We start from the raw sequence: 18,845 nt of genomic DNA on the forward strand, positions 1-18,845 counted from the left end.
TTATAAAATAATAATAAAAAATATATTCATATTTTTGCATATATTGTTAAAGGGACTGTTTGTAACGAAAGTCAGCGTCGGGCTCGCGCTTGCTCGCTCTACATATACCTGAACGAGCATCGCTCAAAACAGTGAGGCGACACACGTCAGCTAAAACCACAATATCACTCTATATTTCACCTGCTTGGCAGTAATGTTAGCTGACCAGACGAAGGTCTCTCCATGAATCAATGCTGACCCTAGTGATGGCTTTCCTGCTTCAGCCTCGGGGGCTGAAGCAGGAAAAGAAACGTTATCGTCTCCGACCAGGTGCCGGTGTCTCCCTCCGGCCGTGGTCGGAGACAAAAACGTTTCTTGCTGCGGAGCCCTGTCACTTCACAAGACACGGAGAACCTCTGTTGGTCTGGAGGAGCTGCAGCATTTATTTCTGCACAAACGTCCACTGTACATTCACTAGATATTCTCAGAGCTACTAACTCTTCTGCAGTGTGTAGTGTGCGCGCATGAACGTGAGGTGGAGCGAGAACGAGCGCGGTGTATGAGTGAAGGCAAGCAGGCAGAGGAGCAGAGTACAGCAGAGACTCCGGACCTGGAGACCAAAGCTACGGTCTCCCCTGAGTACTACGACCGCGGCCAACACTGTTTTGCAAGACGGGCTTCACTAGATATAACTTTGAGGTTTTGGTGCTTCCGTGTAGTTTGTGTTGGAGTCTGAGTCTGAACAGCGTAGCCACTCGCAAATGCGTGCGAGCGCGCATGGGAAACCGACCCGGTAGATTTATACATGTAAAAAGTTACAAACAGTCCCTTTAAATAGATGCACACTCTGACCGGGGATGTAAATCAAAAAGGTTTGAAAATACATTTTTTCATTTAATTTCAACTTTTATTATAAAAAAAAAATGATGAAATTAATTATATTTTATTTATGCATAGACATAAATCCCCTGCAGAAGATAGAAAAAAGACTTGCTGATAACAGCACAATCTGAACCCAGGCTTAATAGAGGTAGTGCTATCCCCGCCTCCCTCTCTCAAAGCGCCGCTGTGATTGGTCCACAGACCTGGTAAATAGTTCTACCCACCAATGAGAGACGAGACTTCGTTGACGTCATCATTAGATGCCGGAAGAGAAGTGTCACATGTGTCAACCTCAACCTTTAAAGTCCTGCTGAATGTACTCCCAGCTACGTTTAGGTAACTCATTATTTTAAAAAAGCGTGTGGAAATGTATAAACGAGCATTAACTGATTAATCGGCGCTGGTTATTGTAATTATAGTGGCGTATTTAGTATGAATAGGGTCCATTTGAAGCTCAGGTCCTTCACTCTGCTGGTTTTTAAAGGCAGATCTCTCTCTGCTGCTCCTGCGGCTCGCACAACAAGCTGTGATTATCCTCTCCACCGGACTGTTTCCCAGTTCTTCCGAACTATGGCTACTAATACTACTACTAATAACCCGGAGATGAGGCAGCAGCTGGGGTTGAGGAAAGCCAAGCATAAGGAGCCTCTGAGGAGGGTGAAGACCAAAGAGAGCAGAAACAAACGGGACGTCCACGGACCGTCCACGGTGTACCTGCAGGTGATCGGTGCTGGCAGCAGAGACAACGCTGCGTCACTCTATGTCTTCTCAGAGTACAACAGGTAGTGTATACATAAATATATACATTTCAGTTCACAAATATGTAATGAGTTTCAGTAGCTCACAGGCTTTTATTTTGAAAAAAAGGGCTGTGTACACCTCCTAAAATCACATGTGACACAATTATTTGAGGTACAAAGTGTTGCAAAAGTTCTGTCTTTTAAAGAAAGGATGGCATAAAGTGGCACCATTATTAAAACATTAACAATATAGTAAGATGTGGTCTCTTAAAGCTTAAGTAGGCAGCTGTGAGACTCCACAACCAGCACTGCTCCCAGTAGACCACTTACGCTTACACACCAAATACTGACAATAACTGCACTATACTGTATAATGACTGTGCACAAATATGTAATGAGTCTCAGTAGCTCAGGCTTTTACTTTGAAAATAACATGTGACACAAGTATTTGAGGTACAAAGTGTTGCAGGGGACATTAAAGTTCTGTCTTTTAAAGAAAGGATGGCATAAAGTGGCACCATTATTAAAACATTAACAATATAGTAAGATGTGTTCTCTTAAAGTGGCAGTAGGCAGTATATTGTTTGGCATCATTGGGCAAAAATCCCATAATAACCTTTCAGCATATTGTAATTAAAGTGTTGGGAGAGAAAACTCGACTTCTCCACCTCATCATGGCTCATTTTCAGAGAGACACTGAACAACTGCTCAGTAGTAAATTGATGGAGTTAAACCTTTGTGTCTTCAAGATGATTCCAGGTGTTCCTCAGTTAAATGAGGTTTAGCCAAATTAAAACTAAGTTATAAACAATTTAGTTTAGAGTTTTCACATTGTCTACCCAGTGTAGACACAGTTACAGTATATGCAACAACACAGATATGAATGTTTGGGCCCTCAAAGCAGCTGTAGTTTGGAGACTTCTTTCCGACCTGACCATTTATAGACATAATATTATAACTAAACCTGAAGATATCATGCAGCCTACAAAGGACCAAAATGACAGCACATGTTAGCCAACAGCAGTATTGTCACATAGTTATTTATTCACAACTCTGACTATAACTTCCCTCCTCTCTGCTGCAGATACCTGTTCAACTGTGGTGAAGGAACACAGAGACTCATGCAGGAACACAAGTAAGCTGGTTTGAACACATGTTGTTTATCATCATAGTTATTCTGATGACTGAGATAATTCATATTCTTGTGTTTTTCCTCTGACAGACTGAAAGCTGCTCGATTGGACAACATCTTCCTGACCAGACTGAGCTGGGAGAATGTGGGAGGTTTATCAGGTCAGTGATAACCTGGGAACTACAGCTCCCCTTGGCTCTAAGGATATTCAATGTTTAGCTGTCTGACACACAACTTTATTGTTCTGGTTCACTCTCAGCTCTCTCATAGTTTTGTTTTTCTTATTTTTCTTATTTATTTATATGCATATTGTGTTATATATTGTAGCATTATGGACATAATTTACATTTTACATACTTCTTTATTTCTATATTTCTTGTATTTATTTATGCTTGTTTATAGGGCTGCACAATTAATCGAATATTAATCGCTATCACGTTTTTGGCTTTCCACAATTAAATGAACATGATCAACTGCGATTTTGACGTTTTAAAATGCGCGTTCTGCTCATAAAAAACTCTGCTGCATATCAAATCAAGCGCTTCCTAAACAAACATCCAGCCACCAGCCGGCGATCGAGATGTTATGGCTTCACTTTTGGGGATAGATATTATCTGTACAACCAATGTGTTTATGATTTAAATTTAGAGCATCAAATTGTTTATCTAGCCTCTTAATGTTGCTAATTTTGCTCTCAAAGTGCACCAGATTGATGCATTTAATTTTAAAAATATTGCAATGTCAGTTTTTTCAAACATTGTGCAGCCAGCCCTAATGATAGCAAAAGCACCGCTCTGTTTATTTAAATGTGAAAGTGCAATACAAATATGATGTCACTAAAATAAATGAATAATCGTGAGTAATAATCGTGATCTCAATTTTGATCAAAACAATCGTGATTATCATTTTGGCCATAATCGTGCAGCCCTACTTGTATATAAGAGCAACTGTAGAGAGCAACAATTTTTCTGATTCTGGTTATTGGAGATTGCAGTTTTTTTTGTGTTGTTTCCTCATGCAGGGATGATATTAACGTTGAAGGACACTGGTGTCCCAGAGTGTGTCCTCTCTGGACCTCCACAGCTGGTGAGAGTCTCAAAAATACAGTCTTCACTGTTTGTATGTCTGCAGAATGTATTCACTTCACATATACTGTCTCTTCTTCTTCTTCTGCTTATTCTGTGCCTTTTTTAATCAAAGGAGAACTATCTGAACGCCATCAAGTCATTTTCTGGACCACTGGAAGAGATCAAGTTGTGTACGTTGAATATACTGAACTGAATTAGCATTATTATTTCTGTGTGATATCAGCATTGTGTGACGTTTTACTGTGTCATGTACTCCTAGCGGTTCGACCGTACACTGAAGAGACGTACACAGACAATACGATGACAGTTTATCAAGTGCCAATATTTGGTGAGTTCAAATATTCATGCTCTTGATTTTCACTTAGACTTCTTATAGTGTTTTTGGTTGACAGCTGACTCTTTTTGTGTTTTCACTCACAGCCCAGGTGAGGGGAGACGACAGAAAGCTCTCCCCCAGATCAGGCAGGAACAGTAGCCCCTCTCGTAGTCCTCCCTCTCCCAGGAGAGACGATCCAGGCAGTACAGGTAAGTCCAGGAAAAATCCTGAAGCTTGGTCTTAATCACGGTTTTGTGAAAATTATCTGGTAGTTTGAAGAGTTCACAGAATCATTTTCAACTTTTCAAAGTTATAACAATTCATCCAGAGGGGAAACATGAACGTTTAAACCAAATTTCTATCCAATAGTTGCTAAAAAAAAAAATCAAACTGAGGTCTAAATGATAAGTCTAAAATCACTTAAATGTTGAGTGTCCCACAATGTAATGCAGAGTGCAAATGAAGGGGCTACATTCAGATATCGATGTGTTTTCAATGACACAACGGGTGATGTTTGTTTCTAATATCTTGTAGGCGAGAGACGAACAGCAAATAGAGATACCTCTCTGGTGGTTTCCTTCATATGTAAGGTAAGAGACTGTAGACATGTCATCCTGTATGTGATGTTCACCATGAAGGAACTTTGTGTCTGACATCTTCTTCTTTACTTTAACAGCTTCACCCCAAGAAAGGGAACTTCTTAGTGGCTGAAGCCAAGGAGCTCGGTTTGCCTGTGTGAGTGGAGTTTTAATACAAATGGGCCAGTTGTTCTGTTAGTAAGGATAATATACAATCTGACGTGGTGCATTTTCACTGATTTTATTGATTGACTCAAACTGTCAATGCAAAGCCCTTGAACTGACAATGATTCATACAGCTGTGCACAATGTCTAGTTATTGTTAGTTGTATTAGTTTTGTTATTATTATTATTATAATATGGTTATATTATTATAAGATTCTTTATTATAGATAAGATTGATTTATCTATTAGTTCATAGAATCACAATGTCCCAGAGCCCAGAGCTTTTACTAATATTTTTTTCAAAAAGGCACATGTCATATTCAAGAGAATACAGTTCACAATAATAGAACAACTAAGCGAGCGATAACAATAATAATAATATAATAATAATAAAAAGGAAATTAAAAGACAAAAATAAATAATAATGAAAAAAAAACAAGTCAATCAGGAATTAAGGTACATATTTATATTTATTTTATTTATAAAGATATAGGGCTCTTTGAATTTTAAAACATTTCATATATTTCTTGTATAGTATTATCTTGTTTAGATATGCAACATATATAGGAATAGTTTTTAAGAAAATATTTTGCCAAAATAATTAAGTTATTATTCCCAAACTCTGTTTTCTTGTCCTCCAGTTGGAGACCAAACGTTATATTTTCAAATGTTAGATTCTGAATAATTTGATCATTATAATTTATCCAATATTGAAAAGCATCCCAAAAGTTTATCTGCAAGAGAAAAAATATGTTCAATGTTAAAATGTCTGAGTTATAGAAAGTGCAAATATTCAAATCTAAGTTAAACCTTTGATGTAGGAAGACACATTCATCATTTTAAAATCAACTTCTTCAGCCCTTGGTGAAATCCCAGAGCCCAAAGTGATGGATTAAAACTCCCAAAATATAAAATTTACAATGAGATAAAACAGGAAAAGCAGGATAATCTTACATGGGAGAAGCTGGAACCAGCATGTGCTTCTTTCAGCACTACATTAATTAGTTTCATCATTTTAAATATCTTGTAATAAAGCTGCAGTTCAGAAACTCTAATCACGAAACCTTTTTCCCACAGAGGCACAGCAGCCATCGGTCCACTCATCGGCGCTTTGAAGGACGGGAGAAGTGTCACATACGAAGGCAAAGAGGTGCCGTATAAAGCCGCACCTTCTTGATATGAACCCCCTTTTATCAGGCTGCAGCTCTGAACTGGATTTCTCTGTCTTGTAGATCCGGCCGGAGCAGGTTTGTACTCCCACTGACCCGGGACCAGTCTTTATTATCGTCGAGTGTCCGTCTGAGGACTTTGTCGACGCTATTTGCACCAATCAGCAGCTGAGAAGGTTTGATTTTCTGTGATGTACATTTTAAGAACTCATTAATGCTCGTTTATTTATCTGAAATAAAACGTACTGTATTTAAATTGCGTGTATCGTCCCCTGTAGATACCAGACAGGAGGGACAGAGGACTCTGCTGCGCTGGTGGTCCACATGACTCCAGAGGCTGTTCTGACATCCGATCAATACAAAAAATGGATGGAGAGGTTTGTTTTCTCTCACTTTTGAAACCAGTATCCATAGAGATTACTGCTTTTTTTTAACATTCAGTTAAGCTGAGAGTTTTCTGTGTGTTTCTGCAGGTTTCCGTCCACAACAGAACACCTGATCCTGAATGAACAAGTCTCTACGGTCCACAACGTCAGAAGTCACAAGATTCAAGCTCAGCTGAACATGATTCACCCAAACATCTTCCCACAACTCAAGTCTTACACAACAAAGGTACCACAAAACCATTTTTTATTTCTTTAAATTCAATATATTTACAAGGTGAGGAGTCTGATAATACAGGTTAAAATTAAATCACTGTTGCTGACCCCCACTAGGGGTCGCCAAAGCTTCACGGGGGGGTCGACAGGGCTTTTTGATTTTAAGGGGTGTAAGACAACAGTTGGCCTATATCGCAGCATTTCATTCATTGAAAACTAAATTAAATAATTATTTTTAAAGTTTGGATCATTATTAAAGATATAAACAGGATAAGGGCACGGTGAAGGCCTGAACACAAGAGCCTTCCGTTTGCTAAACAGCCTCGTCCTGCATTAGAGAAGTACTCAGTTAAAACAACCAAAGAGCTAATAAAACAATGGCCAATCGTCATGGAGAAAATAACACAGAATTTGTCAAAAAAGAAGCCTATTAAGCCTGTATGATTGTTAAAAATAAAAACAATACATAATATAGACAGATAATTGTGTTAAAAGTTCCTAAAATAACCAGAAAACTCATCTCTTTAATTCAAATCTCTGTAATAATCACAGGAAATAATCTGCTCCAAATTCATCCAAATCGCTCATTTACACAAACTTCCTGTAGTTATTGTGTTCACTATTTGGGTTAATTGTACAGTTTATCAGTTGTTTTGTACTGTTATTGTTATGCATTGAATATAATATGAAATATCCATAAAATATGTCACTTAGTCATTTTACTAAATGATAGAAAAGAAAGGTTTATGAACCAAGTTTATGCTCTCTTTCTTCCTATTATGTCCACCTCATTCTTTATGTACTGCACAATTAGGGATAAGTTTCTAATTCTTAAAGCTGAAACTCATTGTCAATTATTTGATTCGTCAATTGACAACAATTATCATCATCGATTGTTTGTCATTTAACAACATTCAGCTTCTCCATTGTTTGGATTTACTGCTTTTTTTCTGTTTCATACCTTTTGTAAAGAAATAGGGCTGCAACTAATGATTGTTTTCATTATTGATTAATTATCAATTGCCAATTATTTTCTAGATTAATAGATTAATTGTTTGGTCTAGAAAATGTCAGAAAATAGTGAAAAATGTCCAAGGTGATGTCTTTCAATGTCTTGTTTTGTCCAAAGATATTCAGTTTAATATGATATAGCAGGAAATATACTCCAAAGAGGCTGAAAACAGTATTTTCTGCCATTTTTGCATGAAAAATTACTTTAACGATTGATAGATTATCAAAAAAGTTGACGATTATTATTTTGTCGATCGACTAATCAATTAGTAGATTAATTGTTGCAGCTCTAATAATAAATATCTTTGGGTTTTGGACTGTTGGTTAACCAAAAACAAGATATTTGTAAATGTCACCATGGACTCTAATGGGCATTCGTCACAGTTTCCTAACATTTTATCATGACATTAATTGGAAAATAATCAGTAGAGTTAATCCCAGTGATCATTTATTTCACATTTTTGGTATGTAGCTTGTTTTCCCCCTCGGCAAAACCTGCTGTCATTTTACGCACATAATATCATATATTATGCTATGAATTATTTTATAATCATTCACATTTGCTCCATTATCGTTTTTATGTACTGTTTTTTTATGACAGTATTGACTGCAGTGGCTCTTAGTAACAATGGCTTTTAAAGCAGAGTTCACAAAGTGATAAATCAAGTGTGGGCCGTAAAAGCTTGTTTCTTTATTCCCAGGAGGCTCAGGCTGCCCTGCACGTCCCCAACGTCAGAGCCGAGTGTCTGCTCAAGTTCCAGCTCAGACCCGTAATGGAGTGGCAAAGGTTAGTCTGTCCTTCAATCCCCCCAATTTAGCCGACATTACTCTGCAGCTCGAAGCGCTGCCTTGTCACAGAAAACAATCTGGAATGGACCATTGCACTCGGCCTGCCCGCTTCTTCTTTCTTCTTTTTCAACCTCGTCTTACAAGTGTCAGTGTTTTTTTCTTTGCCGTTTTCTGTCAAGTTCTGTAGAGGCGCATCAAGGTCAGATGTGGAAAGAATCCCCCCGCCAGTGTTGTTGCGGGCAGTGGTGTGTGTCTTCTTGACTCTGTATTTCCTTCGTTAGAGACGCCATCCCCTCCTGCAACACGGAGGAGTTTGTGAAAGAGGCGTCTGAGGTCCCAAACTTTCTGGAAGAGTGCAGGAAGATTTGCTCCACTGACGCTGCTGCAGAGCTTTCTGGTGAGTTTCTCCCCTCTAAACCCCAGAGGGATGTTTTTTTATCGTTTATAGCCCAACAAAATGTTTCTTACTTTTAAGTGGATGGTCCTTCAGTGATGTGAAAGAAGTCATTGTAGAAAATACGGTTCTGTTTTCCACTGCAGGGAACGGAGATAAACACCCAGAGGTGGTTTTCTTGGGAACCGGATCAGCTCTTCCCATGAAGATCAGAAACGTCAGTGGCACTTTAGTTAATATGAGGTACGGATCTCAGGTTATACTATAGCGATGTGTATATAGTTGGACTGCACCTGGAAATACTTCTGTCAAAAAAAAGTTTTTCTTAAATTTGTTCTTGAGAAAGGTCCCTAAGAAAAGTCAATTCATGACATGTTCTTAAACCACAGAACTGTTCGTACCTGTGTTCTTTTAATGATGAATCCCATTGTCCTTGTGAGTTGAAAATGTGTGCTAGTTGATCCTAACCCTAATCACCCCACCAGTCTACATAAGGGTGCATGAGACTGCAGGGCCGTGTGCACACAGAAATTGGAAAGAAAAGTTGAGAGAATGAGAATGCCCGAAATAAAAGTCTAAAGAGGATGGAGCACTGTCTGACTCCAAAACGTTAAAAAAACCTTCATTAGTTAAGAAGTGGAGGTACTTCTGCAGGAAGTGAATGCCAAACAAGCGGTCACATTTAGTAGTGTCAGTAATGGATATAAAATAATAAAAAAAGATGCATTGGATACTATTACTCGTTCAGTGTTGAAGTGCTAATATTTATTTATTTTAAAAGACCATAATGCTTTGTATAAAATGAAATTATTAGAAAAATATAATTGATACAAATATTAATTAATTTAAATCCTATATTATACAACTTTAAAATTGAAGAAAATGCAATAACTTGTTATTTTGCAAATTATATCAGCGCTCAAATGTGCTTAAATCTGCTCTTGAGTGTGTGTAGATTCTTTTCTGACCCAAGAACAAATCCCTCAACAGGAAACAATGGTGAACGTCAGAATCTCTGTGTGGGTTTTAAGAAAAAAGCAATTCTTATTCACAGTTGGTGAATGAAGCCTTTGTCCAGTAATGATGTCCGTCCTCCGTTTGTCTGCACGTAGCCCGAGTCAGTCGATGCTGTTGGACTGTGGAGAAGGAACCTTCGGTCAGCTCTGCAGACACTACGGGGACGCCGTGGACGACGCTCTGTCCAAGATCTCCACCGTCTTCATCTCTCACATGCACGCTGACCACCACACAGTAAGCAGTTGTTCATGAGAACCATGGTGTGGTTTAATACATGAAATCATTTTCAGTGAAAAGTGAGCTGCTACAGAATAACCTCCTCTGTTTTGTCTTAGGGGCTGCTGATGTTGCTGTATCAGAGGGAAAGAGCGCTGGTATGGAAAGGAAAAGATTGTTTCCTTTTTGGTCATTTAATGTTTGAAAATGACTCATAATTATTCGTAAATGTTTTGTGTCTCATTAGACAACGTTAGGGAAGCCATTCAGCCCCATCTCCTTGGTGGCTCCGTACCAGATCATGACTTGGCTCGGCCAGTACCACGATTACTGCGAGGAGATCCTCAACCATATCAAGTATGTGAACATAGAGACGTCTTAAAAAGTAACTAAACCCCAAAAACATGTTGATGGATTCACATCCATATGTTGTCACATTAGTGCAAATTATTTCAATTCTACATATTGTGTTATAAATATGCATAGCGAGTGCCCTCTACTGGTGGAAACATGGCTATTAAATTCTGCTATTAGCTGATCTGGAGGCAGCTTTCGACACCAACCAACTCTCCTCCCTGCACCTCCTATAAAACAAACAACTCACTAAATACTTGAAGGCGTTCATGCTTATTTTGTTGCAATTAATAATAAAATATATTTTCCGTATTTTGTCATATCGTCAAGAATATTATCATCGCAGAAGTACCCTGAAATATCGTGATATGAGTTTAGGGCCATATCGCCCACCCCTAGTACGGAGATAAATCCTTTAATTGAGCCAACACCATTTTTTCCTTTTAATAGCAAAGTTAGTCGTGAGCATTACAGACTCACTGGGTCGCTAACGTGGCTGTATATATTTTTTATTTTTGTGGCTCGATGTGTTTAATATCATGGGTTTTGTGTTTCAGCCTCATCCCTAACAAAGTCCTGGTTGACGATGCTGAGGAGCCCAAGCAGAGGACAAAGTCCTTCATCCAAGCGCTGCTGAAGAAGAATGATCTGGAAAAGGTGTTTTGATATCACATCCTTCAATATTAATTAGGGCTGTCAATTGATTAAAATAGTTAATCGTGCTTAATTGCAAATTAATCACACATTTCTTATCAGTTCAAAATGTACCTTAAAGGCAGATTTGTCAAGTATTTAATACTCTTATCAACATGGGAGTGGACAAATATGCTTGCTTTATGCAAATGTATTTATATATTTGTTAATGGAAATCAATTAACAACACAAAACAATGACAAATATTGTCCGGAAACCCTCACAGGTACTGCATTTAGCATTAAAAATATGCTCAAATCATAACATGGCAAACTGCAGCCCAACAGGCAACAACAGCTGTCAGTGTGTCAGTGTGTCAGTGTGCTGACTTGAATATGACTTGCCCCAAACTGCATGTGATTATCATAATGTGGGCATGTCTGTAAAGAGGAGACTCGTGGGTACCCATAGAACCCATTTTCATTCACGTATCTTGAGGTCAGAGGTCAAGAGACCCCTTTGAAAATGGCCAAGTTTGTAGCGTTATTTAGCCTCCTTCTCGTCAAGCTATCTTCACTCTAGCTTTAAAACTGAGCCTGCTACAACCTAAAAATCGCAATTTGCGTTAACATGTTATTATCACATTAAGTTGGACAGCTCTAATATTAATAATGGCTTCACATTTGTTTGTTTTTTTTAAATGTACTTATTATTTTTGTTTGTGTCTCAGTTCCAGACGTGCACGGTGCATCACTGTAAGAACGCCTACGCCTGCAGCATCACTCACCAGTCCGGCTGGAAGCTGGCGTTCTCTGGCGACACCATGCCCTGCGATGCGTTCGTACACACTGGTTAGTACAGTATGGTACCACTCAGAGTGATTAACAAGTGTGTCTACAAGGACGTACTGTATGTAAGAGCAAATTGAGCGTACGCTCTCAGAGCTTCATATAAGGTCATCTAACTGTATCTGAATAATGTATCAGCTGTGTTCTTAATGCTCTCGATCACTCTCGTAGCTGGCAGCCTCTTTCTAAAGGTTCCTGAGGGATCACACTTCATTGGCTCTTCTTAAATTGCTTGACTGGATTCTGTCCAAGCAGAGCCTCCCAGAGACAGCGAGAGTATCCCACGCCTGTTCATTATAGATGGCTCGGCTCAGCGGACAAACAGGGCGTGGCGGTTGTTGATTACGCCGACTACCTGATTGATTTCCTGTGGGAAGGGAAGAGGCTGGAAGTGCTTCAGGCCTCTGATTCCACTTTTTTTCTTTTTGGTTTGCAGGGAAGAATGCAACCTTACTGATCCACGAGGCCACGCTGGAAGACGGGCTGGAGGAGGAAGCGGTAGAGAAAAGACATAGGTGGGGGAAAAATAAAACAAACTGCTTTAACGCAGTTTATGAAAATTAATAAAAGTAAAAAAGGTGGCAGTTAAAGTTCTATCAGACAACGAAAAGAAATGCACTTTGAAGTTGCACTTATTTCTGAGTGCATTGTTAAATTTCTTTACTCTCCACAGATATTGACATTGATTTTTGCACCTTTTTTATGGTGCCAGAGTGAGAGTGTCTTCACAAAAAACATCTTTTATGTCCATAGAAAACAAATGTTTCCCTCTTCAGAGAGAAAGCAGTGAATCTCTGACTTTATGCTTCATGTTTTTTCTGACAGCACGACCTCCCAGGCCATCGGTATCGGCATGAGGATGAACGCCGACTTCATCATGCTGAACCACTTCAGCCAGCGTTACGCCAAGATCCCTCTCTTCAGTGAAGACTTCACCGACAGAGTGGGGATATCATTCGACCACATGAGAGTAAGTATCTGTAGAACAACGATGTTATCTTCACCGCCGCTGATTCGATGTATATCACCCGGAACTTGACAGCTATCTGCTGCTGCATTGAATTAACTTCTTTTTTTCTGGTCTATACGATTGCATCTGAATGCATTTGAAGAAAGTTTTTTAGTGGTTCTACTTTAGATATATCTAAATGGCTTTTATTAGAGAATGTAATGTGACTGTGGCACCAGTATCAAACTGTGAAATATCAAAAGTTGCTTTCAGATGGTGAGATTGTTATTCTTGTTTCACTGATTCTTTAATCAAATAATTCCTGATCTGAATCTGGAAACTTGCCAATTGTAAATGATAGTGAATTTAAAGCAACAGTTTTTCATGCTCTGGTCATTTTTGAGATTATGGGCTTCCGTAACACGTCTTGTTTCAGACTAGTGGAAAGAAAGTATCCAAAATACACATTTAGGCGTTTATTTTACTACTTTGTTTATTTGTGTCTGTAGATTTCTCCTAAATTCATCTAAAGTTAGCATTAGATAATACCTCATTTGCATATTTAAACATAAAACGTCTGAAAATAATTAAGGTCGTAAACAACTGGGGAAGTTTCATGGTGATATCTATTAGTTAACATTTTCTTTTTACCCTGTTAAACTACATATCTTTAAAGGCCGTTTCATTCCCGTCTATATTTTTAAGGTTTTTACAGAGGAGTTTGTTCATATATCATTCATAGCTTAATTTATTTCACATTTTATTCTGAAAAACATGGCAAAAATGTTTTTTTTTTATGTCTGTTTTTTGAATTATGGAGTGATAAAAACAGATATCTTCTGTAACTTTGATTTGAATGTGTCAACAAAATTAAACTACAATTTTGAACCAGGCTTTATCCAATATTCAGATTTCTGATCTGTAAATGTATGTATGTAAGAATAAACTAGCGTACTGTACAATACAAATCATCCAAAAGAATATACAGTACTTTAATTTGACGAAACAATCCTGAGTTGAAGTTAGGAGGAGATAAGGGACGAGAAATGGCCAGCAGGGGGCATGAATTAACTGTTCTACCGAGGCAGAAATTAATGAAAACTATAAGTCTAAATATGATTTAATAAAAGGAAGTAGCAACCAGAAAAGTTTTGAGCCTCAATTATAAAGAAACTCCGACAAGAAGAGTGTTAATATGAGACTGCAGGCAGTACGTCTGCCTGAACAGCTTTATATTGGTTTAGTTGCTGATTCCTGAAGTACATAAAGATTCCTTCCTTTTAGATGAAAGGCTGAACACATGTTAGTTGCAAGACAGTATTTATGAACTTCACTCTTTTTAGGAGTTATAAAAAATAAGTTGGTTGACCATTTTCTCCATTTCCTCTCGGCTCAGATTCGCTTTGGGGACTTTAAAATCCTCCCCAGGCTCATTCCCGCACTTAAAACCCTCTTCGCCGAGGAGATCGGCGAGATGGAGGAGAGACGGGAGAGGAGGGAACTGAGGAATCCGAGAGGAAGCAGCTCTGAGCTGAACAGCGAGCAGACGACGCCCGACATGGGCCGAGCAGCCAAAAGAGACCAGGAGGAGGCGACGACGCACGATGTGGAGACGAAGAGGCTGAAAATCAGCTGAAGCCTGACTGACGGACAAACAGACTTTAACTGAGAGCATCCTGAGTTGTTTTTATTTAAATGAGTTAGACATTTTTATTTGGCTCGTGTGGTTTCATTGAAGAAACAGCAATGTATATTTTCTGCATCGCAGTATGCAAAGATGAGCTGTGAATCTCAGTTTTGCTTTTTCATTAAACAGAATAAAGTGATGCCACACAGTCTGTAGTTTACAGATCAGTCTAGACGTGTGAATCAGTGGTTCACAACATTTTCATAAAAACATAAAGCTCTATCAACACCAGCTGTCATGTTCCACATATTTTTAATTGAATGGATTTTAAATTCTGATTTTATTTAACTCTATTAATTATTTTAATAGATATATGTAAGGGATAATGTACAGTGAGCCGGTCATTATTGTGAAAGAAACCCAGATGTCTCTCATCACCCTGAAGGAGATTCTTTCTTTTACAACAATGACCTGCTAGCTGTACATTATCCCACTTATTACACGGCTACTTACTGAAGAAATCAATATTTTGACACAAAACCGGTCCGCCAGAGTCCGACATCAGAACTGCGCCCATAGCAATGGTCTTCTCTACATAGCAACGGTCTGTTATAAAGAAATTACAGAACGCCGTGATTGACCAATCAGAATGGAGTAATCAGAGAATTTAGACTTTTATTCTTAAAAAATTACTCAAACTTATTATTGATTATCAAAATAATTGGTGATTATTTTAATAGTTGAGTAGCTCTACAAGACAAGGTGATCTACTATTGGACAGATTTCCATAAAGTTTGGTCCAGACTTGCCCCCCTCAGGATACATTTAAATACAAGGCCAAAAAAACAAATACACAGTAAAAATACTGAATTAAAATTATATAAAAACTAGGACTAGGGCAATTTTTAGGTTGTAGTGGGCTCCGTTTTAAAGCTAGATTGAAGATACTGGTATCATATGAAACTATAAAACCTAATGAATCCATTGGTACCAACCACGTCATTCTTGCTTGTCGTGAAGGAGGCTAAATAATGCTCCAAACTTACACTAGATTTTAGTGAGGAAAAACTGTCATGGCCATTTTCAAAGGGGTCCCTTGACCTCTGACCTCAAGATATGTGATTGAAAATGGTTTGAGTTTGCCATGTTATGATTTGAGCATATTTCTTATGCTAAAAGCAGTACCTGTGAAGGTTTCTGGACAATATCTGTCATTGTTTTATGTTGTTAATTGATTTCCAATAATAAATATAAACATGCATTTGCATAAGGCAGCATATTTGCCCACTCCCATGTTAATAAGAGTATTAAATACTTGACAAATCTCCCTTTAAGGTACATTTTGAACAGATAAAAAATGTGCGATTAATCGTGATTAAGGACAATCGTGATTAATCGTGATTGAATATTTTCATCGATTGACAGCCCTGATAAAAACAATAAATAAAACACCTTTTCCTCTAGAGTTTAGGAGGGAGATGACAGAGGGTATAAAGGAGAGTTTTTTAATGAATTTATTGGTTTTAGCGATGGTGGAAGACGGAAGAGGGATCCAGATCTGAAACTGTCAGACAGGATGGCTTTCTTATAAATCAATTTGTTGTAAAGATCCTGCAGAGTTTCCTGTACAGTGCCGGTTATTTTGCTCTTATTGAGTACATTTTTGTGTTAGAGATTGATAGCAGCAGATAAAAGAGAGCAGGGACTCAATAAAAGATGGATAAAACATCAGGGTCCTGTCAAACTAAGAGTTTTCCTGAGACCAAAAAAAGAGACGCTGCTGGCTTTTCCTGTGCACCATGTCAGTGTTACTCTCAAAAGTTTAAAAGTTTATTGTCTAGGATGGACTGTAATAACTCTGAAGATCCTTTATCTTTCCATATAGTTCCACTCTCGCTCACAGCAGGGGTTGTTCAGGTGTTCCTGCTGACTCAGGTTGATGGGAGATGTGTCCTGTACAGTATCATAGCTGGTAGCAGTGTTGTAGTACTCCAGACCCGTCTCAAGAACACTTTTTGAAGGTTTTGTCTTGGAATCAAACTCATTTTACTCTGCCTTATAATAAAAATAATAAACTTTATTTATAGCACTTTACTGAATGTTGCAAAGTGCTTCACAAAAGAAAATAAAATCAAACAAGGCAGATAAAATGAGATTAAGGCCTGAGGACTTGAGCACAGAGGAAGTAAAGACAATAACATTAATAAAATCAGATAAACTGGAATAAAAACTATAAATATAAATGTATATCAAACATTTCTGAAAGAAAGACAAGATTTAAAAGAAGCTAGAGACTCTGTCTGAGTTCAGTAGGCAGAAAGTTACCGGTCACCGGTCCAGACCACAAGGGGATATCACTAACTGTTATTTGTTGTGTATATATGGCAATAAAAGAGGTGAATGAAGAGGAATCTTCATTTGGTTCGGTGCCTATGGTTTGCAGTGTGGGACTCGCACTGGTTTGGTCTTGACTCACTCTCAACCCCTCAAAGTCTTGCAAAAAAATTGTCAAAACTTAAACGTGAATTCAAATCCCAGTATATAATGTATATGGAATATAAACATAGAACTAAATTGAATAGATCGGACCTATTGTCACTGATACCTGATCCAGCTATTTGAGTCAGTATCGGCCCGATATCCAATCCACTATCGGTATCGGTGCATCCCTAGTTTTTAAACGAGCTACTGTATATAAATGAAGTTTGACTTGACTTGATGACTTGGTCTCGGTTTAAGTGGTCTTGACTACAGCACTGGCTGGTAGTTTATTGGTGATTATGACAATAAATATACAATAAAGATCAGCCTCACATCTCTATTTGTAATCCTATATGTTTGTTCATGTTGCTCTTAAACACTCATTTCTTTTTTGTTGAAATTAGCTGCTCCTCAAGTAGTGTTTCTTTCACATTTATACAAAGGAAGAAAATGGCATATTTATTTCAAACAAAAGCTCCTAATATCTAAACTGTTGGTGTTGCAGTGAAACTTGATTTTTTTTAGTTTGACCCCTTACTGGGCTTTTCCAGAATGTGTGTTCGTTCATGTAATGGATCATTTCTTATCTCTGAGCTGCAGTCGAGACCGGAGACCTCAGTCAGTCAGTGACACCATTGATTCAGGCCACATGGGGGCTTCAGTGAGCCGCCAGAGCTCCCGTCAACCAGCTCGGCCTAAAAGGAAAAAGAAAATGAGTCAACATGGTAATATTGCTCATGAGGAGTGACTTCTTATTGCCACTTGAGGGAGCGGTGGCTGCAGGAATCTCCTCTGTTCACAGTGACAATGAGGGTTTGAGCCATTAGCGGGGTCAGGTGGGTGTAACTGTTAAAACTATTAGGAGATATTGAAGATATTGGCTCAGTCGCTCAGTACGGGGATTGTTAGAGCATCTTACACGTGGCTGGTTTATGTAGCCTTTTTATTTTTGACATATGACACGTACAGTATGTGTCTGTAGGCGTGAATGAACTTTGATTTCGGGATCTGACCTTTCAATTAGAGAAGAAGAAGCAGCCCTCGGAGAAAACACTCACCTCTGCCTTGTTGTTTTCCAGCACTTCTCTTGCACTAATGCCGGTTCTACTCTAAATTCAAGGCCAAAGGTAACTTCTACACTGAGAGGATCCCCCTCTCTCTCTCTCCCCAGATAAGACAGGTGCCAGAATTCTGCAGTAAATGTGAGTTTTTGGAGATTAGTGGGTTGAGCGGTGGGGCGACGATTAGCCTATTTTCTGGAGTGTGAAGCAGTGAGATGAAGATGCATTGGAGTCCATTTAGGGGCCTTTGCTGCCACCGAGGCCGCCTCTCTTCTGTACAGAGGAGGCATGAATGATAAGCAGGAAGGGGGCAGAAATAGGTTTGCGGAGTCAGAATGGTGGATTGATAGCTAATCATCACTTAACCAGCAAAGGATCACCGCAAACGGCACTATTCAAATGTATTCATCATGCTAGAATTTAGAAAACCACCTGAGGCTTCGTATTTGAGAGCACAACTCACTGGTCTGACTGATTGGATTTTTTGGGGTCAAGCATGCAAAGACTTGAAGCATAATCCAGGTTTATTATACTGTAATGTAGGGCTTTATTCGTTGTAGTTTTGGGCCATCATTTCTATTAGTTATGCTAACATTGTACCCACCAAAGTAATTGCTGAGTTCTGGGAATAATATGGCGGCCTCGATAAAACTAACGTGACAAGAAACAAGCAGTCAGACTTCAGACCGCTTTATTTTGGAGGTAAAACTGAAAGTGTTGAGTGAAAGTTGAACCTAGATGTGGATCTGTGATGTGATGGAGAGTTTTTCACAATTTAACTGTTTGACTCTGATTTTAAGATTTATTTTTTTTGTAT

The 18,845-nt window shown here is 38.5% G+C and overlaps 1 protein-coding gene across 2 annotated transcripts; it reads left to right on the forward strand.

Annotated features, from left to right (window-relative positions):
- Positions 1-1,096: 1,096 nt before the first annotated feature.
- Positions 1,097-14,777, forward strand: elac2 (elaC ribonuclease Z 2). Of its 2 annotated transcripts, XM_037793293.1 has the most exons (25): positions 1,097-1,197; positions 1,373-1,643; positions 2,686-2,736; positions 2,824-2,894; positions 3,755-3,819; positions 3,934-3,991; positions 4,081-4,149; positions 4,242-4,346; positions 4,672-4,727; positions 4,814-4,872; positions 5,958-6,030; positions 6,113-6,225; positions 6,328-6,426; positions 6,523-6,661; positions 8,361-8,446; positions 8,730-8,845; positions 8,989-9,085; positions 9,955-10,093; positions 10,195-10,233; positions 10,323-10,432; positions 10,987-11,086; positions 11,793-11,913; positions 12,347-12,425; positions 12,736-12,880; positions 14,256-14,495. In XM_037793293.1, exons 1-25 carry the CDS (start codon positions 1,176-1,178, stop codon positions 14,493-14,495), a joined length of 2,523 nt encoding a protein of 840 aa, XP_037649221.1. In that variant the 5' UTR covers positions 1,097-1,175. The 2 variants fall into 2 exon arrangements, with proteins under 2 accessions (XP_037649221.1, XP_037649220.1); XM_037793292.1 differs by lacking the exon at positions 1,097-1,197 and having other exon boundaries at positions 1,294-1,643; positions 14,256-14,777.
- The last annotated feature ends 4,068 nt before the right edge of the window (positions 14,778-18,845 follow it).

Source organism: Sebastes umbrosus, chromosome 14 (genome assembly GCF_015220745.1).
Source record: "Sebastes umbrosus isolate fSebUmb1 chromosome 14, fSebUmb1.pri, whole genome shotgun sequence".
Taxonomy (NCBI): domain Eukaryota; kingdom Metazoa; phylum Chordata; class Actinopteri; order Perciformes; family Sebastidae; genus Sebastes; species Sebastes umbrosus.

Bases quoted from the DNA above. Each gene is read 5' to 3' on its own strand.
- elac2 (XM_037793292.1), top strand. From the start codon at position 1,294: ATGAATAGGGTCCATTTGAAGCTCAGGTCCTTCACTCTGCTGGTTTTT. The intron at 9,086-9,954 runs GTACGGATCTCA...GTCTGCACGTAG, and splicing joins GGCACTTTAGTTAATATGAG to CCCGAGTCAGTCGATGCTGT. The intron at 12,426-12,735 runs GTGGGGGAAAAA...TTTTTCTGACAG, and splicing joins GCGGTAGAGAAAAGACATAG to CACGACCTCCCAGGCCATCG.